Source organism: Rutilus rutilus (assembly GCF_951802725.1).
Source record: "Rutilus rutilus genome assembly, chromosome: 3".
NCBI lineage: Eukaryota > Metazoa > Chordata > Actinopteri > Cypriniformes > Leuciscidae > Rutilus > Rutilus rutilus.
This window is the reverse complement of record NC_140211.1, coordinates 28,901,702-28,920,571: the sequence shown is the minus strand read 5'-3', so window position 1 is coordinate 28,920,571 and position 18,870 is coordinate 28,901,702. Positions and strand designations below refer to the sequence as shown.

The window sequence follows — 18,870 nt, the reverse complement described above, 5'->3', positions numbered from 1 at the left end:
TGGTCTGTCTGTCTGACTTTCTGTGCTATGCTTAGTGTACAGTTCTTTAGATTCGCCTTCTGTCACCCAGCAATTCTTTTATTGTCCTCTGTAGAGAACATTCGCTTGTAGTGATTTTCTCTGCGATCATTCCACAGTTTTAAGTCGTAATGAATCTTAAAGACTTTATGGGCTTGTCATAAATACCAGATGATTGGGGTTTAGCCATGACAAAAATCACATTTTGTGATGTCTGAGGTTACAATTTAGAAAATGTAATGAAACAAGAGTAACATTGTATCATGTGTTAGGCTTGCTGCAATAGTCGGTGTTCACGGTGAGCTGAACGAGAGTCGCAGCACAGATCAGCAGCAGGTATCAACACCTGGGTGATGACGGCATAAATGACTGGTCATATTGGAGTATCCGGCACTCACATAGAGCAAAGTTTACAAAGGTTGACTGTTTTGTCCACGGTTTTTCAACCATCGCTGTTGTAACTTATTGGGAAGCCAGAATGTTTCCAGACAGGATATTTATATGATGCAGGCGGCCGCTCTATCAGCGGCTTGTCTCCTTCGCTTGCCATGCTAAAACTGTGGAAAAGGAACTGTGATGTCAGCAACAGATTTACATACACAACAGTTGATTGGACAGCTACTCTTACCTGAAACGCATGTGGAGTGTATCCATCGACAGAAACATACATTAGAGGAACTCTGTCCGTTTTATGCGTTGTTTTTTTTTCCTTCCCCCCACGAGCCATATTATAGATGCATCGTCAGATTAGAGATGAACCGCAATGCAAGTGTGTGCTGAACCATGAACGGAATGCTCCTTTTTTACAGAGAGCCGTTGCACCCCTAGTATGTAAAAATTGTTATTTAGCCAATTTTTCCAATTTCCAAATTTGTATTTCAGTGTTCTGGGACCTTGATAAACAAAATAGAACCAGAACCTAGAAAATGTTTGGTGTACTGTGGTCATGGAGCATCAGGGTTAGTCACTTTACACAAAGACACAGAGACTGATACAATCCTGCAGTCAAGGCTCATCAGACTGCTCCTTTTGTTCTGGCTTTCATTGACCTTTAATGCGGGACAGATGTCGTTGATCATTCTGCCTGTCCAGGTGATCGCTTGATCACTGGTGTCCAGGGTAATGCTGACAGGTGCACAGAGGGCTTGCCCTCACATCGCATTCACACACAGTTTGTCTGGTCAATGCCAGTTTCTTTATATTTCTGTACATTATTCTAGTCTTATTGTTACTGCTGAGATCAGGATTCACTGTAGAAAAATGACCTGGAGAGTTTTGTAACAGAAGCTGTATGCTTCACACGTTTTCTCAAGGATATGAATAAAAAAATACTGTCTCTTCAAATATACGTTTGCTTGAGCACTGGTGACTCTCCATAGCAGTGAAATTTATGTTGTCCAAATATATTATAAAAGGTGCAACAATAATACCTATAGAAATATGTGCTAGTGCTTAAAGGTGAAAAGTTAGTCGCTGTACTCTAATATATGTGCATGGCTATAAGTAAGAAATTCAGCTTTTTGTTATATATATTATGCTACTTGCATGTGAGAGCAGTGAAGAAACAGTTTTGTGAAACTGCAGAGTAGGACATGGCACAAATAAAATAAGATGAAGAACGTATGACATTGTTATGATCACAATATTTTTTTCCATATTGATCGATATTGATATTTATCACAAGATATAATTTGATAACGCTGGAAGAGTCCCTTGACAATGACCAAAGCCTGGAGAAACCAGAGGGTTCATTAATTACATTTTAAAATATAGTTTTAGAAAATATTTTAGTTTTTTCAAAAATAAAATAACACAACGTAAACTTTTAACTGTGCACTGCAAATGTTTTTATTTATTTTTTTCAGTACCAAAGTGAACATTTTGGGACTTTTTTGTTTTTTCATGACAAACATTTTGACTGAGCTTTGTCTCAGTTTAAGGCGAGACACGGCAGGCAAAAACATCGATTTTTCATGCAGTGGGTCAGTTTTGAGATTTTGGCCGAGTTTACTCCTTCAATATGTATTCTTTCAAGCTGCTATAAAGAAAACGCTGAAAATATACATTACGATGTTTATTTTATTACATTTTGTTTACTTGCGGCAGTAAGTTTCTCCCGAATTTACCAGGAAGTTAGTATTCCAACGCGACATGCCGAGCTCCGTCTGTTCACTGAAGTCTGTCATGTCCGGGATCGTTGTAAAGCTCTGAGTCTCCTGCACAACGCTATGTAAACCAAATATGGGCATTTCCTTTCTATCAGTAACCAATCGTGAATGTCCAAAGGGGGATTTAAAGCTAACGACGAAATCTCATTTAGAACTATTAAATCTTTAACTGCCGTTTTCTCAATTAGTTTTTTGCGTTTTTTTGTCATTCTCCAGTAGAAACATCTCAGCCTATGTAGCACCTATGTACACCAAACTTTCCAGTTATACACTTAGCAGTATTCTGAAGATCTGTTCAGAGGGATTTGTTAATAAATCATTCCTGGCCTGATTTATGTGACATTTTAATTTAAAAAAAAATTGTGAAAATCGATATTTTAAGGCTATGGACAGTATATTTTGATTTCCTAGTTAATGAAAGCATATATCCTGAAATCCCTCTGAACATCTTTTTTCATCTTGTGTGTAATCAAAATGAAAAAATAATTTTGCTTCTGGCTTTATCATATTTTCAGATATATCTACTGAAAAAATATGCAAAATTGCACATATTTAATGAGATAATACCTAATTTGCATAATTAAACATAAAAATTTCAAAAACGTGTAAAACATTTTTTTTATGAACTTGTGTAAGTAATCAACTGAGGAAGTTTCATGGTGATATCTATTATTTTAAAATTTTACCCTATTCACCTGTAGTGTCTCGCCTTGAAGAGAAATGTGTACTTGAGCCGAGGGAAATGGGTTAGAGGACCTGTAAGCTATAACAGGTGGACAGAAACAGGATCTGTAGGAATAGCAGGGGATGGAGACAGTACCTGTGGTGGATGATTGAAGCAGAGATGGGCACAAAACCTGTGAGGAGGGAGACAAGACCGGTGGTGTAGGATGTGAGGTTCAGCAAGGTAGTCAGCAGAAGCCGCGTGTGCCCGTCTCTCCGGATGCTTTTGTACATTCTGTGCTCGAGCGTGTGTGAGAATTTGCTCAAAGTCAGATGATGATATTTTCCCTGTCAGTGAGCTATGTGTGTGCTGGAGCTTTCTTTGTGTCTGTTTGTTGTGTGAGTGTGTGCATGTGAGTGAGTGTGTGTAAAGACAACACAGTCAATGATATTTTCACCACCACTGAGCCGTGTGCGTGTTTATCTCCCATTCTCTGTGTATCATGTCAAACATTTACATCTCATTGAATTTCAAATATCAGCAGGAATGGTAATAGGGAATAGTAATGAGACTGGGCTCCCACTGTTATGCTAATTTAGGAAGACTCCCCTTCAGCGCCCCCTCCCCTCCCCAACTTCAGAATGCTGCACTGGGCCTTTCTGGCCTCTCTCTCAGATTTGGCATTAACATTTTCATTCAGAAGTGATTTTGCTTCATTCTAATGTTTCATCTTCATCAGTGTCATTTGTGGCATTGAACAGGTTCTGGTAGTGCCGACCTACGACACGGTCCGGAACAGGTGTTTCAATCCATAATAAACGAGATCTGTTTAGCCCTGATGTTCTAGTCCTGCTTGAATTTCCATTGAATGGAGTAAATATTTGTTTGTTCTTCGCAGGTGGATGAATACCGGACTGAGTATAGTGAAGAGCAGACTAACAGACAGGAAGTGGCTGAGGAGAAGGAGCATGAAGAGGAAACTGAGGAGCAGGACAGCTCTCAGGTCACAGATTTGGAGGAGGTAAAGAATGGCTGCTTCAGACGGTTTGTGCTCTTTCGTGGAGATCGCGTGAGTCTGATGATTTGTGTGTGCTATATGCTTCAGGTGGAGAATGAAAACGATCCAGAAGCTGAGCCAGAGCAGGATGCAGATGTAAAGGAGGAGTCTGATGAGGAAGAGGAAGATGTCGAAGAATCTAGACGTCTGCGATTTAAGACAGAGCGTAAAGATGACACAGTGGTCAGGCTGTCTGATGCTGCCACTAAAAGAAGGAACATCCCAGAAACATTAGGTAAGGAGTTAACATGAAGCACCTTTTTGTACTGTTAAAAATCTCATATGGTCTTGTTTTGAGTAATCTGACTTATTTTAGATTCTATAGTTCAATTACTTATTTTTATGATTTGGCTTCACCGGTGTGAGTGACTAGTTGTACATTTGATTAGGTCATTAAGACCCATCCCTAAACTTAGCTACGTCTTCCTTTAAGTCAGTAAGGCAGACCTACTGGATTAACATGACATAACAATTAATATTCATGAGCAAAGCCTACCTAGTTATACAGTCTTGCCAAAATATTTTTGTTTGTGAGGTGATCAGTGAAGGCTGCTGTTGTTTGGTGTGAGGTGAACAGAAAATATTGCTCAAATATTTTAAATTGACAAATTCATTAATGTCTCTGTACTGTCTTGTAAGTGTTTATAATAATAAAAAAAATCAAAATGTTTTTTTTTTTTTATATATATATATATTGTCACAGTAACTTTCCAGACTTTTTTGGGGGGTTTAACTTGAGGGCCCAAGTGCTTATAAACAAAAATATGATTATATTAAAATTATTTTATCATCATCCTATTTATGAGCAGTATAAAAAAAGGCTAAATTGATCCTCCAAAATAACTTTTGAAAGATGGTTTAGTTGTTTTAAACCATGAATTGTTTCATTTGTCAGAATCAAATAAATCTGGGTCTTTGTTTTGTCTTTCCTTTCAGAACTCTCTGAGGAAGCTAAAGCAGACCTGCAGGAGTTTGAGGAAAAGGAGCGTCAGAGGAAGCAGGGTCGTTTTGGAGGACGAGGAAGAGGTTGGCCACGACCAGATGGAATGAGGGGAGGAATGGCAGGTAGAGGTGGGATCAGGGGAAGAGGAGGAGCAGGAGGACGTGGAGTCGGTGGAAGAGGCGATTTCCCTCTATTTGGAATGGGAGGTTTCCGTGGTGATGGAGTTGGAGGTCAGGGGAGAATAAATGAGCAAAGGCCTCCACTGATGCAAGTGAATTTGGGAATGCAGGTAAGAAACTGACAGGTCTCTGAAATGCCACAAAATATGAATGCTTTTACTGAACCTGTTCATCAAGTCATTGATGACAATGTGAGATAGGACACTCAAGAATCCACTGTCTATTGAACATATTTTGCTGGACTACTTTTACCCCTTTGAGGAACTTGTTTTATTCTGTTGATACTTTTGAAAAGGTTTTTAACCAAGTAAATACAAATCTAGTCTTAAGGGTTTTAGAAAAATTAGTTATTTTTGAATAACTAAACCTAGCTGTCACCATGAACAAAAATGGAAAGAAAAACAAAACTGAACCTGTTCTAATAACATTAATAAAAATGTGTGATATGAGAGATGCTCCATTGAACCCTTTTCACATTACTGGGTCCTAATAATAATATTAGAATGTTTTACGTTTAAGTTATCTTTGAAATTATAATTTAAACGTAAAACCAGTATAACAAAAAGTGTTTGTGGAAAACATTGCCTACATGGCTTTCCTGATTGTTGCACACACGGTTACATACACTACTGTTCAAAAGTTTAGTCAGTAAGATTTCTTTTAGAAGAAATTAATACTTTTGTACATCAGGATGCATTAAATTGTGACAGTAAAGACATTTATAATGATTCAGAAGATTTCTATTTCAAATAAATGCTGATCTCTTGAACTTTCTATTAGCCAAAGAATTCTGAAAACAGATGTATCACTGTTTCCAAAAATATTCAACATAATTCAGCTGATAAGAAGAAATATTTCTTGAGCACCAAATCAAGGATCTTGTGGCATTGAAGACTGAAGTAATGATTTCTGAAAATTCCGTTTCACCCTTGCAGGAATAAATGACATTGTAAAACACAATAAAATAATAGAGATAAAAATATAATATAAAATAGAGAAGAATTATTTTAAATTGTTTTGTTGTTTAAATGTTGTTTTACTGTACTACATTGATTATGTAAATGCAGCATTGGTGAGCATAAGAGACTTTAAAAATCATTCAATCTTACTGACCACACTCTGTAGTGTATAAACAGTAACATTGTTTGCAACAGTTGGACACAGCTTTAGTAGTGACAGCTATTCTGTTTGCAAACACATATTTTAACTTGAATGGTCAGGCAATGGGATTGATCCTTTTGAGGCTATTGAAGATTTTGAATCAGTTTTAGATGATGGTTCTTTGACTTGCCATGTCTCATCCTTGTGGACTGGAGTCAGTTTGCTTTTGAGTAAAAGTCAATTATCACTGTTCTCACTCCTCCTCTTATCCATGTTGATATATGGATTATGGCAAATAACTTGGCGGGAGTCCATTGAGGAAGCATTACACCAAATTAAATTTGTACTTTGCTGAAGGATTTAGCTTCCTGCGCTTATTTTATTATTAAATATCTGTCGAGGATGTAATCCCTTTGCGCTTGAGCTGTTCGTTCGAACGTTCGTGCTGCACCTTTTTCTTTCTTTTTTTAAAGCTGATTTTCTTTTATGGAGAAGGAAAGCCTTTTCAGGCTTTTGACACAACTTGTCATTCCTCGACATTGATATGTTATTTTACGTTATGCTTCAGACAGTGCTATATAGTGCACTGTTGTAATGATTTAATCGAGTCCACTTCTGTCTATGAGTTGTCATATAAAGTACAAGTTAATAAATATAGTGTGCTTACATGTGCAAGGCTTTCTGAAATAGACTGCAATATGTATCTAGTCAGTTGAGGGGGAGTCAGTTGAGGGGGAGACACAGGGGGGTCCGTTTTTCACTCATCATATGAAATATGTTAGGACACAGACACAGTGCATGTTTTGTGAGAGAGTACTTCAGCATTTTGTATTTCTCTTAAACTCCTTATTTAATTTAGATTCAGTCGCAGTCACATGGCTCTTATGATTGATTACTTGATTCAAGGTCACAACACTACAAGATAATGATTTTTTTGGGGTGAAAGAGAGAAGGCTTACGCTATTGATTGATGATCTTTTTGTTTTCACTCTCTCTCTCTCTCTCTTTTTTTAAAGCAGCAGCTCAGAATGACTCCTCCACTCCAGCATCACCACCATCAGTCGCGTCTGCCTGGTGCGAGAGGCGCTGGAGGTCCTGGGCTATTCCCAGATCCAGGCACCCCGATCCCTCAGCAGCCGCTGCAGCTGTTGATGCCACACCTGGCCCACCGTTCCCCGGGGCCCAGAACACAACACGACACGCATGGACTGCGCTTGTTGAACTCACCACCACGGCACTCGCACGCACATCCCAACCAACACCAGCAGCATCAACAGCACCACCCCAAGAACATTCACATTAACCCTCACTTCAGAGGACCTTCATCCTCACCTGTGCAAGGTATGGCCCCAGAGACAAAACCAGCGACCTGATATTCATATATTTGGGTCGATAGAAGCTGTTTGAGCATCTGCTGTAATAGTGTTGTCACGGTACCAAAATTTCAGTATTCGGTACCAATACCAGTGAAAATCCACGGTTTTCAGTACCAATTTCGGTACCAAAGCTTAATTTAGATTAAATTTACATAATTATATTAAAGTGTATATCACAGTTACAAAGATGGAAACTGTAGTATTAAAAACACTTTACAATAAGATTCCATTTGTTAGATAACATTAGATAAAATGACCTAACAATGAACAATAGTTATATACTGTCGCAATTATTCTCCTTGGGGTTAATTTAAAAATACATTTTTAAAATCAAAAGTTAACATTATTTCTGTTAACATTATTTAATGCAAAATGAATGAAGTGAACAAACATGACCAATCAAGTGTTTGTATTATATAACATTCACAAACATTAATTAATGTTGTAAAAATATATTGTTCACTCAATGTGTTATGTTAGATAACGCATCAAGTGATGTTAATGAATGGTATCTCAGTGTTTCCCACAGAATTAGATTCTATTTGCGGTGGTGTGGTGTTTGGGGACCGGGGGGGGGGGGGGGGGGGTGGTGATTAAGTTAAATATATCATATATATATATATATATATATATATATATAATGTTTATATATATATATATATCATATATTTTTATTGACAAGTACACATTCCCATTGCCAACACTTAGTGTCAGATAACTTAAAGACTTTGCCATTGCTACATTTCTATGCTATGACTGCTCCACAGACTTTTTGTTGCAAATTTTGCTCACACACAAACCTGGAACTGGACACACACACACACACACACACACACAAACTTACTGACACACTCAAACACAGGCTCACACACTCAAACACAGGCTCACACACACTCACACATTCAAAAAGACTCACACACACAGATTCAAACACAGACACACACTCACACTCACTCAGACCCAAACACAGACTCAGACACACACAGGCTCACACACACACACCAAACTGGACCTGGAGGTGGACACACACAGACTCAGACACACACACACGCACACCTGGAGATTGAGGTGGACAAAAACCAACACACACCAACCTGAACCTGGAGATAATAATAATATAATGTCTAGTCTGGTGGCTGTGATATGAGCCTACCAACGTCCGTTGCAATGATTTTTGGAATGACTGATCGCGAGAGGAACAAATGACGTTTTAGTCGCATAACATCGGTTAATGGAAACGCCGTCATTTCGCAATAGTTGTAACGTTAATTGATATTTATAAAAAAAAAATCGCAAAAGTTTTGCGCGAATCTGTAATGAAACGCGACCGCGCTTAACATCTAGACAACTTCTCAGAGTTATGTTGAGCAACAGTGTTCATTATACTAACCATTCAACTCCGGATTGATTCTGGAATCTTCGCTGGGGGAATAAGCATTAAGCACCGGCAACAATCCGCCCTCTACATGCTCATGGTTTGATTCAGATCGTGCGGTAAGAGAAGGAGGGGCTAGTCGTGCCTCCATTGTCAGTTTGTGAGAGAGAGGGGGAGCAAGCAGCGCGAATAAAATACAATTTGACCCATATTAAATAGTTAAAAAATCTGAATCAATCCGTGGCGGTCAGGGTTGATATGTGGCGGGCCGCCACAAATTAATGAATGTATGGGAAACCCTGGTATCTTATTGTAGCATTACCAAACTATACAGGAGATAAAACTTGTTTTATTTGACTTGACTGTACTTTTATTTAATCCAAAACTGCATTCATATTTAATTTTAAAAAGGCTTTTTAAACCTGCTAAGAGTTATCCAGCCAAGAATAAGACTAGAACTGCTTTTCTGACGGACTGATATTAATGACGGCTTTTTATTTCCCATCGCCGTAAATATATCTAGTAGTAAAGCTAATTCAAGGGCTAGAAATCAGTTAATTCTTTGCTAATACTTCCTCGTCATGATGGAGAGCGCAGTTCGCACCGCTTTCTCCTTTCCACAAGCGCTTGTTCTCCCGTGGCATCTGTCATTGCTATGCATCCATGAACATAGGCGCGCATGGAAAAACGAGCGCGCCGCTTCTATTATGAGCGCGCTTGCTGTGCGCCATTTGAAATAACGAATCTGCACGCGCAAAAACATCAGCAGCACCGCCGGTCGCCATGTCTCAGCGCTTTTATGAAGAGGACGCAACTGCACGCGCTTCGGGCATGCACGTGCATCAAGTACCGGGTTTGAGAGAACCTGGTACCGTGACGTTTAAAAAAAATGTAGTACCGACTTGGTACCGAAGTACTGGGTCTTTTGACAACACTATGCTGTAAGATGTGTTTGACCTCTTAAAGTGCCTATTCCATGTATATTTTTAGGCTTTTCACTTTTGGCTGATGCTTACTCACATTTTCACTCAGGTCCTTTAAAGAGTCCCCCCCCCCCCCTTTGGTATGGCCTTCACTCTGTAGGCAGTCCATCAGCATTAAACCATCTTTCTGAAATGCACACATCTGCGGAGGTGAAATTACTCCTTTTGAGTGTCAGTTTATCTCATTAGGTGGCCCAGTCTGCGCAAGAGAGAGATGCACAGTTTAATCAGCAGAACAGCCCTCTCTCTGTGACCAGCTGTGACAAACCATGGTTTAGACTTGTGGCAAGAAGAGACTTTTATGGTGTCCGTGTTACGCCGCCCCACTCTCTCGTTCTGCAACCCTTTTTCTGTCTGTCTGACTCATGCTTTTTCTATTTCCATTTTAATCTCAGTTCCCTCAATGCCTCCTGTGCAGAACCAACCGAGGCCTAACATCACGCAACAGAGACTCCCGGTAAGTTACCTCACATTGCTTTGAGTTAGAATTAAGTGGTTTTGCTCTGCATATAACTGCAGTATGTTACGGTCAACATCATGGTATTTTCTGAATTTGACTGGCCCGTAGTCAACGAAACCAACATTTGTCTTGCTGTGTGGAAGGCATGTTTTGAAAAAATGTTCTCATATGTGGGAAAGATCTGCCAGTTGAAATCGAAATGGAGACCGTGAAAACTCAGAACAGATGTAAAAGCCCTTTACTGCCTGTAAGGATGTAGAGGAACCATCAGGCAGCTGCCCATGCTGTGGCTAAAGTGATTACTGCTGAGGAGACCATCTCACACCCCCCCCAAAATCTCCCCAGTTCTCTTCTCTGTCCTCACTGATATAAATACTTTGGTTTTCCCTTTTACTGTTGCTGTCAAAAGGATGCATAATTCAGTGTTTCAGTATGACAAATGGCTGTTACAGGAACCCTGTGCAGTGTTACATGCTAAAGTTTTATCTAAAACTGTTTTAAACGTTTTTCTATTTTTTATATAATTCTTATAAAATGTTTTTTATGACCTCAATTCAGACTACATGGATTATTAAAAAATGTATATTACACCACTGGACCATTTAACTGCAAAAAAGCATATAATGATCAGTCACATCACCTACAATACACCTTCAAATTCATACAAATTTGAACCTAAATTCCTGATGGTGAAAAGGAAAGTTAAAGTTGATGTCCATGTTATTTGTCAACTATTCATGTACTGCAATCCCTAGTTTGGGGACACTGTGGACACTTGAAATGGTTGGTTGTCCCTAATCTTGCTGAATAGGAAAAGTTCCACACACACATTCATGACACATTTCCAGCTGTCTGTCTCCCATTGCCAGTCTGGTACAGACAGGACACCATTTAAAATGCCAATGGCATTTTGCAGGGAGCAGCGTCCATTAGCCCTCTAGGCACTTAATTATCATACATTAGCATACGATCACATCTCATCTTACAATAGGCTGATCCACAATTTCTCTATGAATATTTACTACTGCAGAGTTTTTGAATATTAATCTCCATGCTACATATTTATATTGTATTTTATGTTTGATGCTGTTCATAACAGAAAAATTATAAAACTGTTAATAAGCCCATAGCCTGTCTTAATTTTGCAAGTTAGTACAAGTTTAAAGTTTGATTTTCTTTTGTTAGTAAGATTTATTGTAGTTTAACGGATACATTGCATTTGGATTTGTCAAAATAGTACCAGCTCTATATTTATATATATATATATATATATATATATATATATATATATATATTTAAATATATAAAAACGTTGATAATTTGTCAGATACCTGAACACTGAGCAGCAGAAATGAAGAATGTGCCGGGTGTATTTAAAGACACAAGAGGCTTGTCTCCAAAATGGCAGTAGCCGTGTTTGGCATTTGTCTTTCCCACTCCCTCTCTATCTCACAGGCAGATCATAACTGGTTACATATTGAACAGATCCATGGGTATTTACGAAAGATTAGCCCCCAGAAAGGACATGCTCCTTTTATCAAACGAATGCAAACTTGCAAAGGTATTGTGAATGTACTTAAGCTCCCATTGTGTTACAGGAGCTGACCTTTTGAATAGAGCAATGAAGTCCACAATAACAATGTGATTCTCTCTCGCTCCCTCCTGGCCATTGCTTAGCTAAGCTGCCTGATTGACTTTCTGTTAAGCAACTTGGCTGGCCTTGGTGACACACACTGGCCGACTGAAGATCAGAGCTGGAAACGTGGATTAAAAGTTTGATTGCATCTTAAGTCAATTATAATGAGTAAAGAGGTGCAAAGCATCACAATTTGCTGGAGTGTGGCCCCTTTGAACGAAGACTAATTTCTTAAGAACTAAGGATATTTTCAAAGAATAAAGGAGAGGGGATTCACATTCAACTCCAGGATTAGTAAGGATCGTTATCTTTCTTTCCTCTGGAAAGGTAGAGAGGGGATTTTGAGTTTTATGAGCAATGGGTTAGGTAAGCATTGAGAACGGATAAAGATTTGTAATTCAAGGGTGTATGCAGAACGCTTTCTTTCTACCTAAAAGATTTCTCAGTGGTATAAGCTGATGTTTATGATCTTAATATGAAGAGCTACATTTAAAAAGATAAGGAGCACAAATAAGAAGCTTTTTGGCTTTGAAACTCATGTCAACAGTAATGATATTTGCTGGAATCGTCATGTTTTCATTTTTGCCGTTTTCTGTCCTCCTCCAGGCTCCTCCTGATTTTCAGCAGCATCTCCAAGGGAATTTTGGCCCACCTCAGCGGCCTCTACCCTCCCAGGAGCAATGGAGAGGACCACCACCACATCACCAAGATCAAGAGCACTTCTTCTCTGGTGGTAAGGTCAAATAAAGTTGGTCACACTGGTTGCCTGCATAGACTGTACCTGCATTGTCTTGTATATATCTGTTTTGAAGCGTAACATTAACAATGTCAAAATTGCTGCTGTTGCCGTTCACGTTATTTTTCTTCCTTTCTTTTCTTATTTCTAGAACCACGTTTTTCAGGCCAGCACATGTTTGACCAGCCAGGCCCTGCCCCCCTCATGAATAACAGTGTTCTTCCGATTTCGGGGCAAGGCCCTCCGTCTTTCCCCCCTCAAGGGGGACTCGGAGGTCCTGGATTTGGTCCTCTGGGGCTCGGGCAGAACCAAGGGCCTCAGGGAGAAGGTGCTTTCCAGAGAGAACCCCTTCGGCCGGGTCTGGCCCCGCATCATGCAGGCCCTCCAGGACCCCATGGCCCCCGTGCCTTTGTGGGTCACAGACAGCCCTTCTCGCCCCAGCAGCAGGGACCCCCTTTTAGCCCCCAGCACATGCTGTTTGGTATGCAGGTACGCCAGAGAGTAAGTTGGTTTACCAGAATTCTGCATGGCCTTAGCGTGATGAACATTATACTTCATGTTAATTTACAGCATGGCATGGAACTAGCATGAAAAATATTATTCTTTTTATTTTTTTTTTTTTATTTTTTTTTTTTTTTTATTAGATTTTCAGTTTTTGACAATAAACATGCCAAACAGAAACACAACAAAACAACAACCCATCTACCAATCCCACCCACCCCACCCCGCGGTCACTTTATAATGGGGTACAAAATGGACAGATAAGTCTACAGAAAGACAGTCACAGGAATGATAAAAACATTTATAAAAAAAAATAAAAAAATAATAATAATAACAATAATAATAATAATAAATAAATAAATAAAATAAAATAACGAAATGGGATAAAGTGTTGAAGTGTTCAAACTGAGTCCTAAACATTAATTTGCGCAATATACTCGGAGACCTTATCAGCAGCTGTTGTCCATATTTTTAGTGTCGAGATTTGAGCCAAGTTCACCCGAGCTGTGGATATTTCTAACATTATAATGTCCCGAAGTTGAAACAACCACTTGAAAATATCCAAGGTATGTGGTGGGAGCCAGTGTTGAGCTATGAGTTTTTTTGCAGACGTTAAACCGGCCAGGTAGACAATTTTTTGCAACTTAGAGAAGTCAAACTGAGAGTCATCATTAAGTAATAATACAGAGGGTGTCACCGGGATTGGATATTCAATGATTTTCGATAAGATACCACATACCTCAGATGAAAAATATTATTCTGAGTGTTATTTGTTTTACTTTTTTTATCTGTGTTCACAAATTTTATGATGTGGTAAAGTCTCAGTCCAGAAATATTTCAGCTGTACACTACAATTCAAAAGTTTGAGGTTGTCAAGATTTTTTTTCGTGTTTTAGAAAGAAGTCTCTACATTCACACTGTGAGCCTTAGTACTCAATTCAGATTTATTGCTCAGATCCGATTATTTGGTAAAGCTGTTCACATTGACATAAATGTGGCCAATATCAGACTCCAGTGCGAGCAGATCATGGTCCTGAACTGACCCATATGCGCAAAAGAACGATAAAAATGTCACGCACACCGTCATACGGAAGTAAAAACGGAGAACATTGAAGTGATTTATGCGTTTATTTATAGTATGATTTGCCACCGAACCCAGCGAATTTAAGCACAGGCAATATAATAAAACAAAGAGGAGGATGCAAAAAAGAGCTGAGTTTTTAAACATTTATGATATGTGCCCTCGTGTTTTTCTTGTGTAATATATAGAGCTGTCACTGTAATACTTGTGAGCTCTGACACATCACTGTCCTTCACTGACTACCTTTCGCAACTGTCTTGATAATGTCGACTCGGGTATGTAAAATCTTTGAAATGACTCCCACGAGCACAGAATTGTGACAAATGTTGCTCTAGAGCGAGGTAAAAGTCGCATGAATCCCGATTTTGCCCACCAAGGGTGTATTTATTTGATCTAAAATACAGTAAAACAGTAATATTGTATAATAATATTACAGTTTAAAACAACTGTAAAATATATTTAAATAGAAAAAAGTATGACTTATTCCTGTGATGGCAAAGCTGAAGTTTCAGCATCATTACTTTAGTGTCACATGATCCTTCAGTAATCGTTCTAATATGCTGATTTGATGCTCAAGAAAAAATTCTTCATGTTATCAATTCTATCAACATATGTGCTGCTTAATATTTATAATTATGTATTTATTCTATTTTTTCAGTATTCGTATAATATAAAAATTAAAATAACAGCATTTATTTGAAATTGTAAATATTTTGTTAGATTTTAAATATCTTTAATGTCACATTAATGTAATGCATCCTTACTGAATAAGTATTCATTTCTGTTGAAAAAAATCTTACTGACTCCAAACTTTTGAATGGTGTTGTACATGGCACAGAGTCATACCTAAGGTGTTTTAGTTTGGTTCAAAACAAGTTTCAAATTTATACATAGATGTTAGTTTGAAATGTAGGTGTTGTGAAGTGGTCGGCTGAGCAAGGAGAAGCTGCTGTCTCCAATCCAAGCAGCAGACAAGACTGCCCTCTTGTGTTAGACCTGTTTGTCAGTTCATGGTTATTTAAGGTCACTGGGTTAGTTGTTACACATCAGATGTCTATCTCTCTTTCATGAAAATAGTTTCTCTTGATTCTCATCAAACACAAATTGGTGTTATTTTTCTTTACTTGACATATTAACTGGTTTTACCTGTCAGTTCAACCAATAGTGACAAGGAACACCAAATTATTTGTTTGGTAAACTACTTAAATATTATACTATGCTGAATTCCTGAGTACTCTGTGTATGATGATTGAAATCACGAAATGGCTTTAAACAATTACATAAGAAATTGCAAAATGTTGTTTTCAAATGCATTTATTTCATGCACGGATTGTTTCTGACAGCGTTGCACAAGTTTGCGGCGCCATCTGCGGGACACCCTTGGCATGTTTCAAAGCGCCACATGCGAGTAAAATTCGGCGTTGAAACGGTGTTACTTGCCAGTTGCCCCAGTTCCTTCTATTTTGTCTTTAGCTGATCACATGCCTGTTTTATGCACATTTGATCATAGGTCTCACTTTGGCTGTGTTCTTGTTTTTACGGTATTCAGGGTCTATTGCAGCAGCCCCTTCACCATGATCCTTCACTATCCCATCAGCCTTTGCACCAGCAGCAGCACCAGCAACATAGACAGGACTTGCCCCCACAGGGCCTGCCTCACTCCCAGCCTCCACCCCAACACCAACAGCACCACCAACACCACCCAAGGGATCACCATCCCATGGTGCACCTCTCCCAGCCCCATTTCCGCCAGTCGATTCAAAGTAGCCATAGACAGATGCAGTCCCGACCACAGGGCAACCAGCAACGAAACAATCACGCCAGGCCCAGAATGGTAAGCCTTTCAAATCTGTATTTGTTGCAGTAAGCAAGAGGTCAAGAGCAATATTGATTATAAATTAGGAGTTGAACGACTTCAACGTCGACTAGTCACTGGTGACGTCTTTAATGAACAAATAAGCCTCAACCTCGAGCTGAGACTTGAACGTAAGTTGCCTTGTGCACAGCTGTGGTATATAACGCAGCACTGCCCACAAGGCTATTTCTCCTACATAACAGCTTATTTTTTTCAGTTCTTTTGTCTTTGGGTCGTTATTTTTCACACAGATTTCTGCTTGTTCTAAATCAGATACAGATATACAGGGTTTCCGCGGGGTCTTAAAAAGTCTAAAATTCTGAACTTTAAATTTAAGGCCTTAAAAAGTCTTAAAAATGGCCAGATTTTCATCCTAGATCTTAAATTTCATTTAGTCAGGTCTAAAGTGTTTACCCTCGTTCATTTCCAGAAACGCTGGCCGCAGAAAGTTATTACAAAGTAGCAAAAAAGTATCGAGTCGTAGCCTACAAAGCGGAGCCCTAGAGCAGGGGTCTCCAACACGTCGCTCGCGTGCTACCAATAGCTCGTGGCTTGATATGAGCTAGCTTGCCAGAGGCCGTTCACATATTGCGTCTTTTGCGCGCTCGAGTTTGTTCAAATGTAGGCGCGCGGCAAGCGTGCTCATAATTGAAGCGACGCGCTAATTTTTTTTACCAGGCGCAACGAGATGAAAAAAAAATCTAAACTTTTCAGAATGCCGCAAACGCACCGCAGGTCATGTGACAGGAACCAACCAATCACCCCTTTCCATAACAATATTGAAAGCTCAGTCAACATGAAGGATGGGGGTGCACCCAAACACTACTAATAAATATAAGCTAATGTGTAAATGTCAGTCATTTATCTTTTTTGACTCATTCTTTTTATAAAAAATTATTTAAAGGCTGAAATATGAGGTTTATCTTTGTATAAAACCTTTTTTGTCAATACTTTATTTGAACTTGTACATGTTAGTAGATAACGTTGCAAGACACTCTTTTAAAATCTGGCCATCATTTTTAATGGTATTTTAATGTTTACGTAAACAAAAAGTGCATATTGATGCTAATCAATTTGTTATCTGCTGTTTTTCGACATAAAACTTGTTGAATTGACTTCATTCTGTAGTATTAGTACTTTTTGAACATGATTCTGTGATAACCGTGATAATTTTGGTAACTTTAATCATCTCATCATTTTCTCTCTAGTTATGATCAACTATGATCAACTAAAATCAACAATAATTGTGTTTTTACAGTATAATATGCAAAAACTATCTATCTAACTTGCATAATGCATCGTGTAGGTCTTAAATTTCAATCTTTATGGTCTTAAAATGTCTTAAAAAGGTCTTAAATTTGACTTACTGAAACCTGCAGAAACCCTGGATATAGTAGCAGAGTAATGATTACATTTACAGTACCAGTCAAAAGTTTGGAAACATTACTATTTTTAATGTTTTTGAAAGAAGTCTCTTATGCTCATCAAGCCTGCAGTTAAAAAAAAAAAAAAAAACAGTAATATTATGAAATATTATTACAATTTAAAATAATGGTTCTCTTTTTTAATATATTTTAAAATGTAATTTATTTTTGTGATGCAAAGCTGAATTTTCATATTTTTTTGGAATACTTTTTTCAGGATTCATTGAGTAAAACGTTACCAGCATTTATTCATAAAAACAGCATTTATTCAAAATAAAAACATTTCTAACAATATAAATCTTTACCATCACCTTTTATCAATTTAACACATCCTTGTTGAATTAAAGTACTAATTTCTTAAAAAAAAAAAAAGTTATTGTTCCCAAACTTTTGAACGGTAGTGTATATTGTTACAAAAGATTTCTATTCTAAATAAATACAGTTCTTTTTAACTTTTTATTCATCAAATAATCCTGAAAAAAGTATCTCAGGTTATAAAAAAAAAATATTAAGCAGCACAACTGTTTCCAACATTGATCATAAATCATCATATTAGAATGATTTCTGAAGGATCATAAGACACCAAAGACTGGAGTACTTGCTGATGAAAATTCAGCTTTGATTCACAAAAATAAATTACATTTTAAAGTATATTAAAAAAGAGAACCATTATTTTAAATTGTAATAATATTTCATAATATTACTGTTTTTTTTTTTTTTTTTTTTTTTTTTTTTTTTTTTAAACTGCAGGCTTGATGAGCATAAGAGACCTCTTTCAAAAACATTAAAAATAGTAATGTTTCCAAACTTTTGACTGGTACTGTATATGAATGCATTAGTGAGAGAGAGGTTGCGTGTGCATTAATTCTACCTGGCAGCGTCTCTCTACTAATAGAGAAGCTGTGTTTTAGTTTAAAAAAATGTTCTAGAACTTTTTGGTTTCTAAGCTATTTTATTGATAAATCACAGAAGTGTTGACAAAACATTTCTGCACTACTGAATGTTTTTGTGTGCGCGCGGATCTGCACATGATGTGCGAGATACTGTCTGTGTGTGTGTGTGATTTAAAATGCATCAGCGCATTAACTTACATGTAAAACAATCTGTTTAAACCGTGCGTTCACTCGATCAGTTTTGAGCAAACAGATGGTATAATCAAACTTATTTTGTGGAGCGCTCTCGAAGTATGCATTTATTTCTCATTTTAACTGTTGGAAACAGAGCGTAAAAGTGGACTTCAAGGGTTTCTTACCCTGTTGCACCCTCTATTGGCCATGGTCAGTGACTAGTCAACGTCAAGCTTAAAGCATCAT

General features: G+C 38.0%; 1 protein-coding gene across 3 annotated transcripts in view; it reads left to right on the top strand.

The window, feature by feature from the left end:
- Positions 1-18,870, top strand: part of rbm33a (RNA binding motif protein 33a) — a 49,798-nt gene that overhangs the window by 13,223 nt on the left and 17,705 nt on the right. Inside the window, exons 6-13 of one of the 3 annotated variants that reach the window (XM_084404636.1) lie at positions 3,749-3,871; positions 3,956-4,142; positions 4,844-5,139; positions 7,150-7,471; positions 10,260-10,321; positions 12,567-12,693; positions 12,848-13,197; positions 15,828-16,112. In XM_084404636.1, coding sequence (XP_084260762.1) covers positions 3,749-3,871; positions 3,956-4,142; positions 4,844-5,139; positions 7,150-7,471; positions 10,260-10,321; positions 12,567-12,693; positions 12,848-13,197; positions 15,828-16,112 — 1,752 coding nt within the window. Of the gene's footprint in view, positions 1-3,748; positions 3,872-3,955; positions 4,143-4,843; positions 5,140-7,146; positions 7,472-10,259; positions 10,322-12,566; positions 12,694-12,847; positions 13,198-15,827; positions 16,113-18,870 lie in introns of all 3 variants that reach the window. The other 2 variants (XM_084404637.1, XM_084404635.1) reach the window with 2 other exon arrangements.